The following is a 15338-nucleotide window of genomic DNA, read 5'->3' as shown; positions in this document are numbered from 1 at the left end:
CATATGCTGTTCATTACTCCCATCTGTGTGTGATGATCTCGTTGCTTCCAGATGGGATGAATGGACTGCGACCTTTACGCTTTATGACAACATATGCAATGGATTGATTGAAAAAAATGCTTGTATTTGATTTGCTATACATGACCACTTTTTACATTGTAATCCAATGGTCACCAAGGACCATGGGTTGCCCTCAGGCCTGTGTGAAGCACTGATCTAAAAAAAAAAAAAACAAGACTGGATGGCTCATTGGCCACCAAAACTGATGTCGCCATCCGGCATCTTGATACTCCCAAAACAACCATGCCGACCTGTGCAATAATCCCCAGTTTCGTGGCTGTGAGAAAATATTCCACAGGTAAATTAGAAAGATTTACTTTGACACTGTTAAAGCTTTTCTGATGAGCTTAATTCACTTGAACACCAAGTTTCGTTTATCGTTGTTCACTCTCACCTTTATAGGCCGATGTTTTTTTGCAAAAAAGCGATGTCAATATTTGGATTAACAATAAAACACATTTTCTGTTAAATTTTTTAATGAATTTCATAATACTGAAGTCTGCAAATTGAATTTGATTTTCAAATGCGAGGAAACAAGTTTAATTTTCTGTCTGAAATAGGACGTCGCAGAGACAACAAATGAACAATGCGTTTAGCATGTATTTGCCCATTGCGAGTCCTTATTTCCAAAAATACATCTAACTGATTGACTTAAAATGTAATGTTTTTATGACAAAAAAAAAAGCTTAGTTTTTTGCTACGTTATGATGGTAGTGCTTCACAGCGTATTTTGGGAAAAGTTAGCATGTCACGGAAATCGGACCCAAGGTAATAAACACGGATTCTTGCTCGTCACGGTGTTCTATGTCTTTCCTTTGCACTTCGCCTTTTTTGTCTTACCAAGTCGAATTAAAAATCCTTCATGTTACCAGAACTGAAAAAAAATGTCAAGCTCACACGACCAGTTTTAATTCTCCATGCCAAACTTTGAGGAAAAGCCCCCACCATAATCCAACCTGCAAATCATGTCCTCCACACGTTTTGGGAGTACCAAGATGGCGGCTTCAACCAATCGACATACCGTTCATGTACATGCGCTATCCTGTCTTTGTTTTTGTTTTTAAGTGGTGCTATATTCCGCCCCGTCCCCACAAAAAAAAAATAGTCACACAGGTATCGGTGAAGATTTAGAATGAGTTTTTTTTTTTTTTTCAAGTAAAACGAGTGGACCTTTGCATTGATCAGTACCCAAAACTTCGGCTGTGGTTTGTTTTCAATATGATTTTAATCCGTCTCTTTTTACGATTAAGTTTACTATTCATTTGGCTTCACATTCGCTGTATAAAACTGTTGCCGCTTTAATTCGGGTCGAGTGTCCACCCGTTCCAAATCCTCACCCGGGCGTCCAAATCGAACGCACTCGCGGGGTATTGAGGCGAACCCGGCGGGGCTTAGGACCCGGCGGGTCACGCGGTACAATAGCGCTGTTGTGTCGTGTTGGTGGGCCGACTGACTGCAAGCCCGGGAGGAGAACCCCCCTCCAAAAAAAAAAAAAGAAAAGAAAGAAACCTTCAATTTAACCCATTCCCACGCACTAATACTTTTCATTTTGTGGCCATATGCTGTGTTTGACGCTGGACGGCGTACGGTCGGGATAAAGCGGACCTAGACTTGAAGGTAAAATGGTGGCAGCGTGGACAATACGCTCGTGTGTTTCCTGTCTCGACTACCAATATTTGCCCCCTCCGTACATGGTTGCCCTGCGTTTTTTAAAGAAGCTTTGTTTGTTTTGTTTTATTAACCCATTTGATCGCTTTCCTCGTCGTTTGACCGCACTACGGACGTTTAGTTGCTCTCGTCCCCCACCCCACCCCCCTACGGCACCGTCTCCCTCGTTTTAAAGGCTCCACTGTAAGGAAGTGACATGTCGGTGCGGTGCTGGTGGCGCCCATGTTTGATTTGGCCCTCGTCTTCTCCCGCTTCCTAGGCGTCGTCGAGTTACTTTTTTTTTCGTCTTTATTTTTCCACTAACACCCTCGCGTGGGGTAGAAAGTAATTCCACGGTTGAAGTAGATTAATCGCGACACAAGTGGGTTAAGGTAAACAAAATCCTTTCCCATCTTTTTCACAACGGGTTCCCATGGCTGTGACGTCACATCCGGCAACCACTGCGCCCGGTTAGCTTGTTTCCTCAGCAGCTCCTTCACATGCTATTTATATTTTCAATACCAATAAAACACAAGAGATATCTGGAGTCCACATAATCAGTACTTGAGTATTAATACAGGTACTCGTTTAAGAGTTGAAGTAATTCAATTCCTCAAGTAAAAGTTGAGGTAAACTACGGTGGCCTGTGTTTAACCCATTCACTGCCAGCCCTTCAAATCAGAATTCCCCACATTGCCAGCCGTTTTAGAGCATTTTTAACTGATATATTAAGAACTACAAAATATTGAGTTTTGTGATTGCATAAGGACCGAATCTGCTAAAAGAAAGTAGACTACTTTCATCGGGGGGGAAAAAGGCGTTTTTTACCCCCCCCCCCCCCCATCTGTAGTAATCAGCAGTAGACTACAGATCGGTTTAACCAAAAAGTTCTGTTGCCTGTTTTGCAGCGATTATTTTTTTCAGTGAGTGTCCAGTGTTGTCGCTTTCAGCCCTGTCATGCTGTCTGGGGTAGGCCTAAACTTCGTTCACAACTAAATCAGCGGTTATCAAACTGGGCTTAAATGATTTGCAATAAATTATCATGTTGGATCATTTGAAAGGCGATGATATCTACATATGTGGACCATTAAATTAAACGTACTAAACCAATCACACCTCGCTGCCCTCTGATTGAACGGGGACAAGATCAGATGGCCTCGGCTCCAGCTCACCCGCGACCCCAGTGATGATACGTGCTATGAAAAATGGATGTTTACGTGTGTAGCATGAACTTAAACAACCACATGCACCCTTCATGCGGAATGCCAGGCATGTCCCCCCTCTCCTGTTTAAACAACGCTACTGACACATGTAGCGTTAATGTGTTATGAGAAAAGTGGTGATAGCCAAAGAGCCTGAAATGAAAAATAGTTTCACTGGAAAGGTTTAAAAAAAAAAAAAAAAGACCAATCCAATGAATTATTGTCTGCTCAATACGGTAGACGCCAAAAGCATGAGTGCTAATGATGATCATGAAAACAACCAGAGAAGATTGAGCTAACTTGTCCTTTCTCTTATTCTCAGGGATGAACCTCAGCAGTTGAATGTTCATCGGAGGAAGCCATTAGCATGCTTTTCAACTGGACCTCTATGGTGAGTACCGAGAGTCGTCGCAGGAGCCAGATGTTGTGAATTACGTCAGCAATTTTAGGAAGTGGGACATCCATCCATTTTCTTAGCCACTTATCCTTACAAGCTTGGGTGGACAGGGAGTGCTGGAGCCTATCCCAGCTGTTAGCGGGCAGGAGGCGGTGTACACCCTGAACTGGTTCCCAGCTAATCGCAGGGCACATCGAGACAAACAGCCGTACTCACAATTACACCTAGGGGCAATTTAGAGTGTCCAATTATTGTTACGTGTTTGTGGGATGTGGGAGGAAACCAGAGTGCCCGGAAAAAAAACCCACGGAGGCAAGGCGAGAACATGCAAACTCCACACAGGCGTGTCAGGGATTGAACCCGAGACTTCAGAAGTATGAGACCGACGCTTTCCAGCTGAGCCTCCGTCCCGCCTGGAATTTGGACATGCTTGGCTAAAACTTCAGGAAGACTTGACTTTGACTTGTGCTCCATGACTTTACAAGTCTCACCTGTTTACATGTCAGGCTGCAAATACTTCATCAATTGGTTTACAAAGGAAGATTGATGCAAATTGTCTCACTCGAGACTTCTCAGGGGCCGTTTTTCACACGGAGTAATGTTATTGCAGTTGAATGCACTGCTCCGCGTGGAAGTAAGTTGGCAATTTCATTTAATAACATCTTACCGTCGTACGTCAGGACGTATTGTAATGTCTGTGCAAGTAGACAAGGATAGTCACAGCCACTAGTGCACTTTATCATGCTTTTGAACCAACTAAGTAAACACTTCATTCAACTTGTATGATTTTTTTTTTTTTTTCCCCAGTTACTTTGGAGTCATTCAAAACTTAAAGGGAAATTCCTGTGGTTTACATCAACAACTTATCCAATAGATCATGTAATATCTACTGTATCTTGACAATGTAATGTTAATCCTCTCATTTAATGGTGGTTTGAGAAGATTTTTATCGACAATTCCGAATTTTTAGGGAGGCCACCACATGAAGCTACGTGCGTGGATGTGACGTATTACGTGCCGGACCAAAGGCTCGTTTACACGGGACACCATTTAGGCCCAGCGCTGATTTCTCGGATTTATCCTCATCTGATGAAGAAATAGCAGTATCGGTTGATCGGGAAGACGGAGGAATACTTCCATACAGATTTGAACCTGTAGCTGTAATTAATGTTGAATATTTGGATGGGAATGAGTTGCTCGCCGGGGCTAGCTCGTCAGACTTCGCGTCATTCCCATTTCTGCTACGGCACGTAATACGTCACATCCGTGCACGTAGCTCATGTGACTCGCCAAGATGGCAGCGCCCCTGAAAATTTGTAATTGTCGGTAAAAATCTTCTCAAATCACCATTAAACGAGAGAAGATTAACATTACATTGGCAAGATACAGTACATGTTACATGACTTATTGGATACATTGTTGCTCCAAACCACCGGAGTTTCCCTTTAAAGCTTAATCTCGAGAATTTCTTGTGACTATCCGACGGCAAATGTGAGCTGTGTTACTAGTCGTAGGCCTCACGCCAATTCTATCTTGTCCTCAGGATGTGACAGGATGAAACGTATCAGGACCTCCAGCAGCAGCGACACTTCTGACAATGAGAGTGAGTCGCCGGGCCCACGTCACATGCACAGCACTGCCCGATGGGGGGGAAAAAAAAAGTACTTCCTTTTTTCTGCATGTAGCTTAATCAACCCCCCCCCCCCCCCCCCCATCTAGGTCCCTCAACCTCATTCTGTTCCAACAAGTATGGGAGCAAACTGGGCACCCCCGCCGCCGATCCGAAGAAACCGGCTGAAGTGAGTCCCCCTCCCGACCGCGGTGCCCACCCGGTATCCGAACCTCTTGTCCCGTGTCGCAGGTCTTCCGAAAAGACCTGATCAGCGCCATGAAGCTGCCCGACTCCCACCACATCCCGACTGAGGATTACTACCTGCTGGCTGACACCTGGAAGCAGGAGTGGGAGAAAGGGGTTCAGGTTCTGGCGAGCCCGGACACAATCCCGCAGGCGTCAGTCAGGTACAGGTGATGCCGTCGCAAAACAAAATTGTGGTACTCTGATTTAAGAGTTAGATTATGTTACGTTTTGTTTGTTTTTAGTCAAGAAAAAAACATTTTGAGTAAATAACATGATAAAGCCTAATGAAATAGAATGTGAAGATATGAACTGGTTTTATTAAGTGCAATTAGCATACAAATTATATTATCAATGTAATGATTGTATGCCTTTAAAGGTCAAGTGTCTTGCCTATAAACATTTTAAAATAGATATTGAAATGAAAAATACATATAGCATTATTCACTTCAATGTCTACACGAAAAAATAAATATGAGCAGGGAGCGCGTCATCCATGCGCAAAGTTGCGGAAGTCACATTCGACATCCAAGCGGTCGCCATATTAGCCGCATCCCCTGTCCGTGACGTCACCCCGGACACCCGCCATTGAAAACACGCGGCGGACCCGACTATGCGTACCGCGCTGTACTGCTTTGACAGCCGGACATCACATTTGTCGTGATTTTTATGTTCAGGATTATCGCGGAGAAGTCCAAGGAGATTCTGTACGGCCACCAGAAGAAGTACATCGAGTGCTCCGGGCAGGAGTCCACAGAGCCGGGCTTCATCAACATCAGGGAGCTGGCGGAGGCCATGTGTCGCTACGACCTGGACGACGTCGACCTGTACTGGCTGCGGGCCCTCAACAACCAGCTGCTCTGCATGGGTGAGCGGCACCGCAGTACAGCTTAAAAAATGGTTTACTTGACCACAAAAATGAGTTGATGCAAAGATAGACCGAGGTACTGTTGGTAGTTTATTTTACCTAAAATGTTAATCGCTGGCGGCACGGAGGTTCAGCTGGAAAGCGTTGGCCTCACAGTTATGAGGTCCTGGGTTCAATCCCGGACCCGCCTTTGTGGAGTTTGCATGATCTCCTCGTGCCTGCGTGGGTTTTCTCCGAGTGGGCACTCCGGTTTCCTCCCACATCCCAAAAACATGCGACATTAATCGGACACTCTAAATTGCCCCTAGGTGTGATTGTCAGTGCGGTTGTTTGTCTCGACGTGCCCTGCGAATGGCTGGAAACCAGTTGAGGGTGTCCCCTTTCTCCTGCCCGTTGACATCTGCGATAGGCTCCAGCACTCCCCGTGACCCTTGTGAGGATAAGCAGCTATGAAAATGGATGGATGTTAATCGCTAGCATCCTAATTGCAAATGCTATCCTTTTAGGAAATGCAGATTTTTGTATCAATCCACTACAATTTATGCTTGATACTCAGTACAAGCATTAGCAGGTAAATGATAAAAGTCGTGGATTCATAAATGAGATTGAAATTTATGTTAGTAGTATTTTTTTTTTTTTGCCAGTAAAATAGGTCTAGGATAATGCGCGCGTGCCACCCACTTTCCCCACTCCCCCAGGAAGGGCTTATGGCACCAGCTGTCACTTTCAACCTGCTTTTTACAGCCTGCGGGGCGCCTGCGTTTGTGCCATCCAGGTGAGGACCCGGTGGACGAGCTGACGATGGAGCGCACCATGGAGGCGCTGGAGGGCCAGTGCCACGACAACATGAGGCACGCCATGGAGACGGTGGAGGGCCTGGGCATCGAGTACGACGAGGACGTGGTGTGCGACGTGTGCCGCTCGCCCGACAGCGAGGAAGGCAACGACATGGTTTTCTGCGACAAATGCAACATCTGCGTGCACCAGGTAGCTGTCGAAAGGTTGACTCGACGTTCGCTCCGTTTGGAATCATTCGTTCTTATTCCCGAAGTGAGGTTAAACGACTGAAGATATATTTTTCTTCGCTGAAAGTTGTTTAATCGTTATTTTTTTCAGCCCAACGCAGCAGTTCCGACTCCATTTTTGCCCCACAAATCAGTTTCACGGACGGACGTATTTTGATTGACTGGCATAGAAACAAAGGATTATAAATACAACTCAACACCCCGGTTGTAGTTATTGGGTTTATTAACGCTTATTAAAACTTATTGTATATCTTGGCGTCAAAATCTTCATCCAACCAGAAAGTCTGGGAGCTTAACGCCAGCATACACAAAATGCCGATCTCACTTACATCAGTTACTCCGGTGCGGTGAGAGCGCGATTCCGAACACAGCCGCGGTCACGGCGCAGCTCTCGTGTCAAGGACGGCGCGTTTACTTTTCTCCCCAGGCCTGTTACGGGATCGTCAAAGTGCCCGTCGGCAACTGGCTGTGCCGCACGTGTGTGCTCGGCATCGACCCGCAGTGCCTCCTGTGTCCCAAGAAGGGCGGCGCCATGAAGGCGACCCGCGCCGGCACCAAGTGGGCGCACGTTAGCTGCGCCCTGTGGATCCCAGAAGTAAAAAGTCAATAAATGAAAGGTCCCGCCTGATTGCCAGCTGCCAGCTCAGCCTCTTTCGCTTCGCTGCATCCAGGTCAGCATCGCGTGCCCCGAGAGGATGGAGCCCATCACCAAAGTGTCCCACATCCCGCCCAGCCGCTGGTCGCTCATCTGCAGCGTGTGCAAGATCAAGACTGGTGCCTGCATCCAGGTTAGGCTGCAAGTTCAGTTCATTAGGCACACCCTGAATGGAAAATTCCGGTGGTTTGGATTAACGATGTGTCAAATAGGTCATGTCATATTTACTGTACCTTGACAACGTGACGTTAATGTTTTTAGAAGATTTTTTTATCGGCAACTACGAATTTTCATGGGTGCCGCCAGTTTGGCGAGTCATATGACCTTAGGTGCGCGGATGTGACGTGTTAAGTGCCGCAACAAAGAAATTTTGTTTGTTTGTAGTGTCTTCACATGCAGTACCAACACGATCGGACCCGGTAAAATAGCTGGCTTTATCGCGAAATTTTGCCATAAATTCGCATAGAAATAATCCGGGGAATGTTTAGTGGCACGTTCTGCCCAGTCGGAAAACAATCTTTTAAGGACCGGAAACTGGAGTGGACGGACAAAACTCCACAAAAAAGAAAAAACTCTATAAAATCCATGATTCTGTACGAATCGAACTGAACCTTTGTTTGCGCACTTAATGTTGGCCGCACCGGCCGAGTGATCAGACTTGCGTCATTCCCGTCCGAAGAACCATTCGAAAATTCTACATTATTTACAGCCACAGGTTCAAATCTGTGTGGAAGTATTCCTCCGTCTTCCCGATCAACCGATACTGCTATTTCGTCATCAGATGAGGATAAATCCGAAAAATCAGCGCCGGCCACAGTTTTTTCCCCAACGTAACCGAACCTTTGCCGCACCTATTACGTCACATCCGCGCACGTAGGTCATGTGACTTGGCAAAATGGCAGCCCCCATGAAAATTCTAAATTGCCTGATTAAAAATCTTGTCAAAAAAACATTAACTGAGAGAGGATTGACATCACATTGTCAAGGTACAGTACATATGGCATGACCTATTGGATACATCGTTAATCCAAACCACCAGAATTTGCCTTTAGGCACTCGTGACCAGGCGGGTTTGTAAAGTCCTGTAATGACTAACAGATCCCTGCAGATGGTGGTGTTGCATTCCATTGGATTTCAGATGAGCACATCTTTTCAGTGTAAGATTAAGATTAGGCGGTGAATCTTGTCTTGTCACGTTAATTTTGAGAGAGAGAAATGGCAACACGGAAGTCAGACAAATTTAGGTACCTCATACTTGAACAGTGTATTTACATGGTATAAATAGTATGCATTGCAGTAGGTAGTAGAGTGTCGCGATTGTGAGAAAAGATGGCTAACCGCTGTACTGCATAAGGTCATTCTCGTATTTTGGTTTGTTAATTCACCTTTATGTAGTACTATGACTACTACCGTAATTCCCGGACAGAGCGCACCTGGTTATAAGCCTAACCCAGTACAATTGGAAAGGAAATACCATTTGGTACACACAGACCGCAGACGTGTAAAAGCCGCAAGTGCCCACATTGAAACCGACTTTGAAAAATGAGATATTTACAAAGAAAGACGGTAGACAGAGACTTTAATGCTAGCGCCACCACGCTAACGCTCGCGCCGCGCTAATGCTAACGCTAGCGCTGCACTACCAGGGCCGGTTATAAAAAAAAAAAACAAAAAAAACATACTGGTAAAAATCACTGAGACATGGCAGTAACACGCTAGCGTCGCGCTAACAGGACCGGACCGGGAAAAGTCACTTCCTCGTCACGTATATTCCACCAGTCTCACTCTTACTTTTTCCCGCTCAAGTGCCCACTTACGGCTGTTAGGGAAAAAAAATGCACAAATTAGCCGCATCACTGCGTAAGCCACAGCCTTGAAAGCCTGTGGAAAAAAATTGCGGTTTATAGCCCGGAAATGAGGGTACTTGCTCACCAACTGCCTCTGCTCTTCCCTCTCCACAGTGCTCGGTGAAGAACTGCACCACACCCTTCCACGTGACGTGCGCCTTCGAGCACAGCCTGGAGATGAAGACCATCCTGGACGAGGGCGACGAGGTCAAGTTCAAGTCGTACTGCCTCAAGCACAGCAAGCCCAAAGCGGCGGGCGAAACGGGCCTGAGCCCGGCACGCGCCAAGCCGCCGCCCTCCGACTCGGCCAAGGTGGGCCTCCGGGCGCAGCGGCTGCTGGAGCTGGAGGAGGAGTTCTACGCGCTGGTGCGGCCGGAGGAGGTGTCGCGGGCCGTGGGCCTCTCGCCGCGCCTGGTGGACTTTGTCTACCAGTACTGGAAGGTTAAGAGGAAGAGCAACTTCAACAAGGCCCTGCTGGCACCCAAGGAAGACGAGGAGAACCTGGTTCTGCAGCCGCACCAGGACAGCATCCACACGCGAATGCGCATGTTCATGCACCTGCGACAGGACTTGGAGAGGGTCAGTGCAATTTGTTCTTGCCTCAACGCACTCTTTTACCATCATGTGGCAGAACTAGAAAACAAAACACTTCCAGTTTTTAAAAAAAATCTTAGTGATTTTTACAATGTTAATTTTTCAAAAATAAATTAGGTTGAATATTTTTCATACTTTTTACATTATATCCTCATGTTTCATTTTAATTTAATTTCCAAATTGGAATTTTTAAAGCATTTTTAAATTTTATAACTTTTTTTTTTTTTTTTTTCAAAACCTGTAAAATTGCTCAAGATTTGAATCAAATGTACCGTAATTTTTGGCCTATAAGCCGCGACTTTTTTCACACGCTTTCAACCCCGCCGTTTATGCGGTGATGCGGCTAATTTGTGCTTTTTTTTTTTAATGGCCGCAAAGGGGCGCTCGAGCGGAAAAGATGAAAGTGAGACTGGTGGATTATATGTGCCGAGGAAGTGACTTTTACCGGTCCGGCCCTACTAGCGCTGCACTTGCGTGTTACTGCCGTATCTCAGTAATTTTTACCGGTATGTTTCTTTTTTTTTTTTTTTAACCGCCCTGTTAGCACGGTGGAGCTCGCATTAGTCAATGCGGGTTTCAATGTTGGCACTTTCGTCTTTCACGCAGCTGCGGCGTACGTATGTACCAAATGGTATTTCCTTTACAAATGTACTGGGAGAGGCTTATAACTAGGCGCGCTCTGTAGGCTGGGAATTACGGTACCTAAAAATGAATTTGGTGTTTGAAAGTATATTTTTTAATTATTTTTTTTTCTAACGAAATGAGATTATACATTTTAGTTAAAAATTTGAGCTTTTACAAAAAAATAGGTGAATTTGAAGTTGTTAAAATGGAGATAAAATCGTTAGTTTTTATAAATGTATTTTTTTTAACTTGAACTTCTTCGGTTATATGTTGAATCGACGCAGAAAGTTGGCTTGTTTGTCACGCGTTGCTGCAGGTGAGGAACTTGTGCTACATGGTGAGTCGGCGAGAGAAGCTGAAGCTGCTGCAGAGCAAAGCCCAGGAGCAGATGTTCAACCTGCACGTCAGCCTCACGAGCCAGGACATTTCCGCCGGTCAGCCGCTCATCGCTCTGCTTATTCTGCACCCTTTTTTAACGCTGAGACTGTAAATCGCCGAAGAAAGAGAAAAGACATTTGTGCGTTTTTGTGTGTCTCAAGGCCTCGCGGCTTCGTTGCCAGTGGAGAGTCTTCTGTTCCGGCCTCCTCCGAGGATCACGCTGAAGCTGAAAATGCCCAAAGCCTCCGGCCTGGGAAACTGTCACACCGCATCCAAATCAGCCAACGGGCCTCTGTGCCCGGACAATAGCAGAAACCTGTCTGACCGCGTCATCGAGGGCCCGGGCCAGGGCAAGCCGCAGCTCCACGGGCACGTCCAGCGGGAGGAACGCGCCAATGGACGGGTGGCGGGCAAGCCCACGGCGGCGAAGCCTCTGACGGGGAAGCCGCTGGGCCTGCACTCCACCCTCCGCGGCCACTCGTCAAATGGCAAACCGGAGCAAGAGCGCGCCTCCAAAAACGGCCTGTCGGACAAAATGGTCGCGCAGAAAGACAGCTCGTGCCAGACGCCCGGCGAGGCCGACGCGCCCACGCAACCGCCGGACAAAGGCGCGTTCGGCAAGTCGGCCATCGAACACTTCGGCAGGTCCTTCAAGGAAGCCACCATGAATTTGGTGCGGACCACTGAGGACATGCGGGCCTCGGACAAGCTCGCCCGCAAGGAGAAACTGTGGCCCAAGCCGGTCTCCGCCAACAACACACGATTGTGCCACGACAGCGACGGCTACTGTCCCGACCTGGAGCTCAGCGACTCGGAACCCGAAGCCAAAGGGAGGCACCGGCGCCAGGGCGGGCCGCCCCACCCGGACGTCGGCCGGCGGGGGGGCGGCGCCGGCCGCGGGAGACAGCCGCTGGGCGCCGCCTCACACTGCGTACGAAGGTGACGGCAGACTGGCAAGCGCCGCCTGGATTGGCCTTGACTGTTTAGCGCCACGTTCGCACTCTGCGCAACTTTTTACTGAACGGCTCCACCTCCTTTCTCATTGCACAACTGGACGTCGAGCGTTGACAAAATGCAACATGGAACGACTTTCAAGATCTTTTTACTCCAGCTTGTGACATCACTCACTAGGCCACACCCATTAAAGACACACATCAACACCAATACAGTATTCTCTGGCTATTTGTGGGGTGGAGGGTTCAAATCCCTGCCACAAATGATAAGAAATCTGCTGTAATTGCTAAAGGCTGGCGGCAGAGCAATACTACATCGGACTTTGGCCTCAGCACAAAACTGAATAGTCAATTAGAGACTCGGTCACCCCCTAAAAATCTGCGAAGGTGCAGGGGAACAGTTGCCTCAAATGTTGATTTTTCTTTTTTTTGTTTAGTAAAAAATTGTTGCCTTGAACAAAAACAATAGCTAGAATTAGAAATGATGTAAACTGCTGGTCGGCTCGCCGTTGCTACGGTAACAGCACGTCACATCGCCAGAGAACACTAAAATCTTCGGAGTTACGATGATGCCGTTGTCACGTTTTCGCACCGTTCGCTCTTGTCTCCTTGCTGATTTGATAAGTCAAAATCGAGTTTTGGATTTTGTTAGAACGCTGACACTCTACGTGACAAGCATGTGATTCAATTTACTCAATTGTTACATTTTTTTAAAAAATATTAAATTCATTTTTGAAATGATTTTTGGTTTTCTATCCATTTCCTTCTGCGTGTGATGTAATTGCAAAATTTATTTGCAATCCATTGATTTACTGGGGGAAATGTAATGAGTTGATCTTGCAAACATTCATGATTATAATTTTAGTTTGGAGGTGAAAATCTACATTTATTTTTTCATATTTCCAACACTTGCGATTGCCTCTCTACTCGTGCTACTCTGGCTTAGCCTCAAACATGACATATTTCTCAAAATATGCCCTTGAAGCACTAAATTGTGGCGCAATTGAGTCATTTTGAATTGATTTTTTTTTTTTTTTAACCCAACACACTACCTTGGGTGGCAACTGTCTAAATTGTGCACATTTATTAGCTCATGGTGTAGTTTTGCACGTAATGCAAAAACATTTGCAGTAGAAATTGTGTATTTTTTTTTATTACAATGTACTTAAAATGTAATAGCAAGTGAACAAAATATTCATCAACGATGTCATTGACAGTGTAGTACACTTAACTGCAGAAAAGAATGTCCATGATCAGTGTCCAGGTCCCTGAAGGGCACATTTCTTCTGGAGACTTTCTTCAGTTGATGGTGAGGACATCGCTCTGGATTTCGTGGTTGAGCTGCGTCTGCAGGTCGCTCAGCTTCTTCTTGAGGACGGCCAACGCGGACATGACAATGGTCTCGGGTCGGAGGGAACCGCAAGACTCCACGTTGTAGTAGAACCTTTCCGGCTTCCCATTGGGGTCGTAGGGAGCCTGCACCTCATCCTCTTCGATTTCGGAATATTCACTCTTGGGCCATTCCTCGGGCCGGGGGTAGACCGTGTGCCTCAGGGCGTTGTCCGGGTCGTACTCGAACGCAACACCCGCTGTCGGGTTCCACTTGGCGTGCTCCTTGCCGAACCCTTTCTTGGCGTAAGCCCTCAGTCGCAGTTCCTGGCCTTTCCGGAGCTTGACCAGCAAAATTTCATTTCGTTCGGCGTAGTCGTTGGGATCGTTGTCGCGACTCCTGGACGTCACCGGGATGACTCTGTGGTTGTTGGACAACAAGTCGCGTGAGGTGACGTTGCGCGTCTTTTCGTCGGTGCAACGCACATCCAACGTTAACTCAACGGAGCACTCCGGGCAGAACTCGTCGCAGGTGCAGTCCCTGGAGTACTGCATTTTTTCCACAATGTCGTCGCTGGTGAGCGGGATGAGGCCGACTCTGTGCGCGATGAACTCGTCGTGCAGCACTGACGAGTTCGCATCGATCTGGATCCAGTCGATCGCGACGGTCGGCACCTCCGACATGAAAACGCGTCGAATGGAATTGGCCACCGCCAAATCGGTATTCTCGATGACAAATTTGACATTCTCGTCGGTAAGTTCCGTGATTTTTACCGTGGGTTGGTTGGCGTAAGGCATCGTAGCAAAGAAATCGGTCTCAGCCTGGCGAAATGTTCCACGAGTGTTTTGTTGTTAGCTTGTCGCCTTCTTGCAAGTGTGAGCGCAGCTAACTTCCTGGGCACGCACGATGACGTAAGACGCCGGATCGGAAGGCGCGAGGGGGAGCTTTTATACGCATTTTTTATTTTTTTGCAGGGTTATTCCTCAACTCCTAAAAATATTACAGCGCATATATCCGTAAAGTAAAATGTGTTTTTTTTAAGTAAAAAAAAAAAATCTAAAGACATCAGGCGACTAAACGTAAAATAACAAGCGGGTTTGACGTACGTCCTAAAAATGGCGACCTGACCAATGTATTTCGCCCCTGTCGCCATATTGGATGTGGCATCTGTATGTGCATCTCTATGGTCCAAACGAAGTGAGCCGAGCTGCACTCGCCATTTCGCTAACTCCATCCCACAAGTAAGCGTTGTCCTCCGTTCCCCTTTGTTACAGATTTGTGAGCATTTGTGACTTTCTGCATATTTTGCTACTCTCGGTTCTTGCCTGCTTCTTGAAACGATGTACATTGCACTTTGTGGTTAGCTAAAATTCGACTATGTAATATCTGTTCAAAGTGTTCGCTTTGGTGTTTTTTGTTTGTTTGTTGCTATTTTAAGGTTCGGTTAAGACTCCTGTACTGGAGCTTTTCACTTAGGGGTGTGAAGACTTCTGTGTTGAGGGTCCACATTTCGAAAGCTGTGGAGTCAATTGGCGGGGGGAAAAAAAGAAATTAATCAACAGTTCAAGGTTGACGTAAATAGTTTTTTTTTTAACCACAAAATAATCATTTTCATGTTTTAATATCATCTTTATTTATGATTAATTAACATTGTTTAATTAGATAAATGAAAATGTGAAATTATATAGGTATGATTATGTCCTTTTATCAGTTTTAAGGGAGGAAACAGGTAATTAGTAAATAATAAAATAATAAAAAGAAATTGATGTCCTCCCCTTTCCACCGCTCCAGAAATTCAGTATTTTTGTAAGGGAGTGCTACACGGGCGGTGGTTAGCTGGTAAAGCGTTGGCCTCGCAGTTCTGAGGTCCCGAGTTCGATCCCCGCCTGTGTGGATTTTGCAT

At 46.3% G+C, this 15338-nt stretch overlaps 2 protein-coding genes across 4 annotated transcripts; one reads left to right on the top strand and one right to left on the bottom strand.

The window, feature by feature from the left end:
* The first annotated feature begins 263 nt into the window (after nt 1-263).
* Nucleotides 264-13108, top strand: jade3 (jade family PHD finger 3). Of its 3 annotated transcripts, none has more exons than XM_061824471.1 (12): nt 264-358; nt 3232-3300; nt 4850-4909; nt 5026-5105; nt 5168-5325; nt 5839-6029; nt 6805-7016; nt 7482-7649; nt 7726-7842; nt 9671-10135; nt 11091-11208; nt 11314-13108. In XM_061824471.1, exons 3-12 carry the CDS (start codon nt 4861-4863, stop codon nt 12093-12095), a joined length of 2340 nt encoding a protein of 779 aa, XP_061680455.1. In that variant the 5' UTR covers nt 264-358; nt 3232-3300; nt 4850-4860; the 3' UTR covers nt 12096-13108. The 3 variants fall into 3 exon arrangements, with proteins under 3 accessions (XP_061680455.1, XP_061680454.1, XP_061680456.1); XM_061824470.1 differs by lacking the exon at nt 264-358 and adding an exon at nt 1403-1677; XM_061824472.1 differs by lacking the exon at nt 264-358 and adding an exon at nt 1911-2099.
* Nucleotides 13109-13240: 132 nt separating this feature from the next.
* polr2c (RNA polymerase II subunit C) lies at nt 13241-14370 on the bottom strand. The gene has a single exon (XM_061824475.1). The coding sequence runs from the start codon at nt 14230-14232 to the stop codon at nt 13405-13407; it is 828 nt and encodes a 275-aa protein (XP_061680459.1). The 5' UTR covers nt 14233-14370; the 3' UTR covers nt 13241-13404.
* Between the last annotated feature and the right edge of the window lie 968 nt (nt 14371-15338).

This window comes from Syngnathoides biaculeatus, chromosome 7 (assembly GCF_019802595.1).
Source record: "Syngnathoides biaculeatus isolate LvHL_M chromosome 7, ASM1980259v1, whole genome shotgun sequence".
NCBI classification, from domain to species: domain Eukaryota; kingdom Metazoa; phylum Chordata; class Actinopteri; order Syngnathiformes; family Syngnathidae; genus Syngnathoides; species Syngnathoides biaculeatus.
The sequence above is the reverse complement of the archived record's forward strand: the minus strand, read 5'-3'. Positions and strand labels throughout refer to the sequence as shown.

Excerpts from the sequence above, each read along its gene's own strand:
- polr2c (XM_061824475.1), bottom strand. The coding sequence starts at position 14,232 with ATGCCTTACGCCAACCAACCCACGGTAAAAATCACGGAACTTACCGAC.
- jade3 (XM_061824471.1), top strand. The coding sequence starts at position 4,861 with ATGAAACGTATCAGGACCTCCAGCAGCAGCGACACTTCTGACAATGAG. Across the intron at positions 4,910-5,025 it reads CGACACTTCTGACAATGAGA|GTCCCTCAACCTCATTCTGT; the intron begins GTGAGTCGCCGG and ends CCCCCCATCTAG. Across the intron at positions 5,326-5,838 it reads ATCCCGCAGGCGTCAGTCAG|GATTATCGCGGAGAAGTCCA; the intron begins GTACAGGTGATG and ends TTTTATGTTCAG.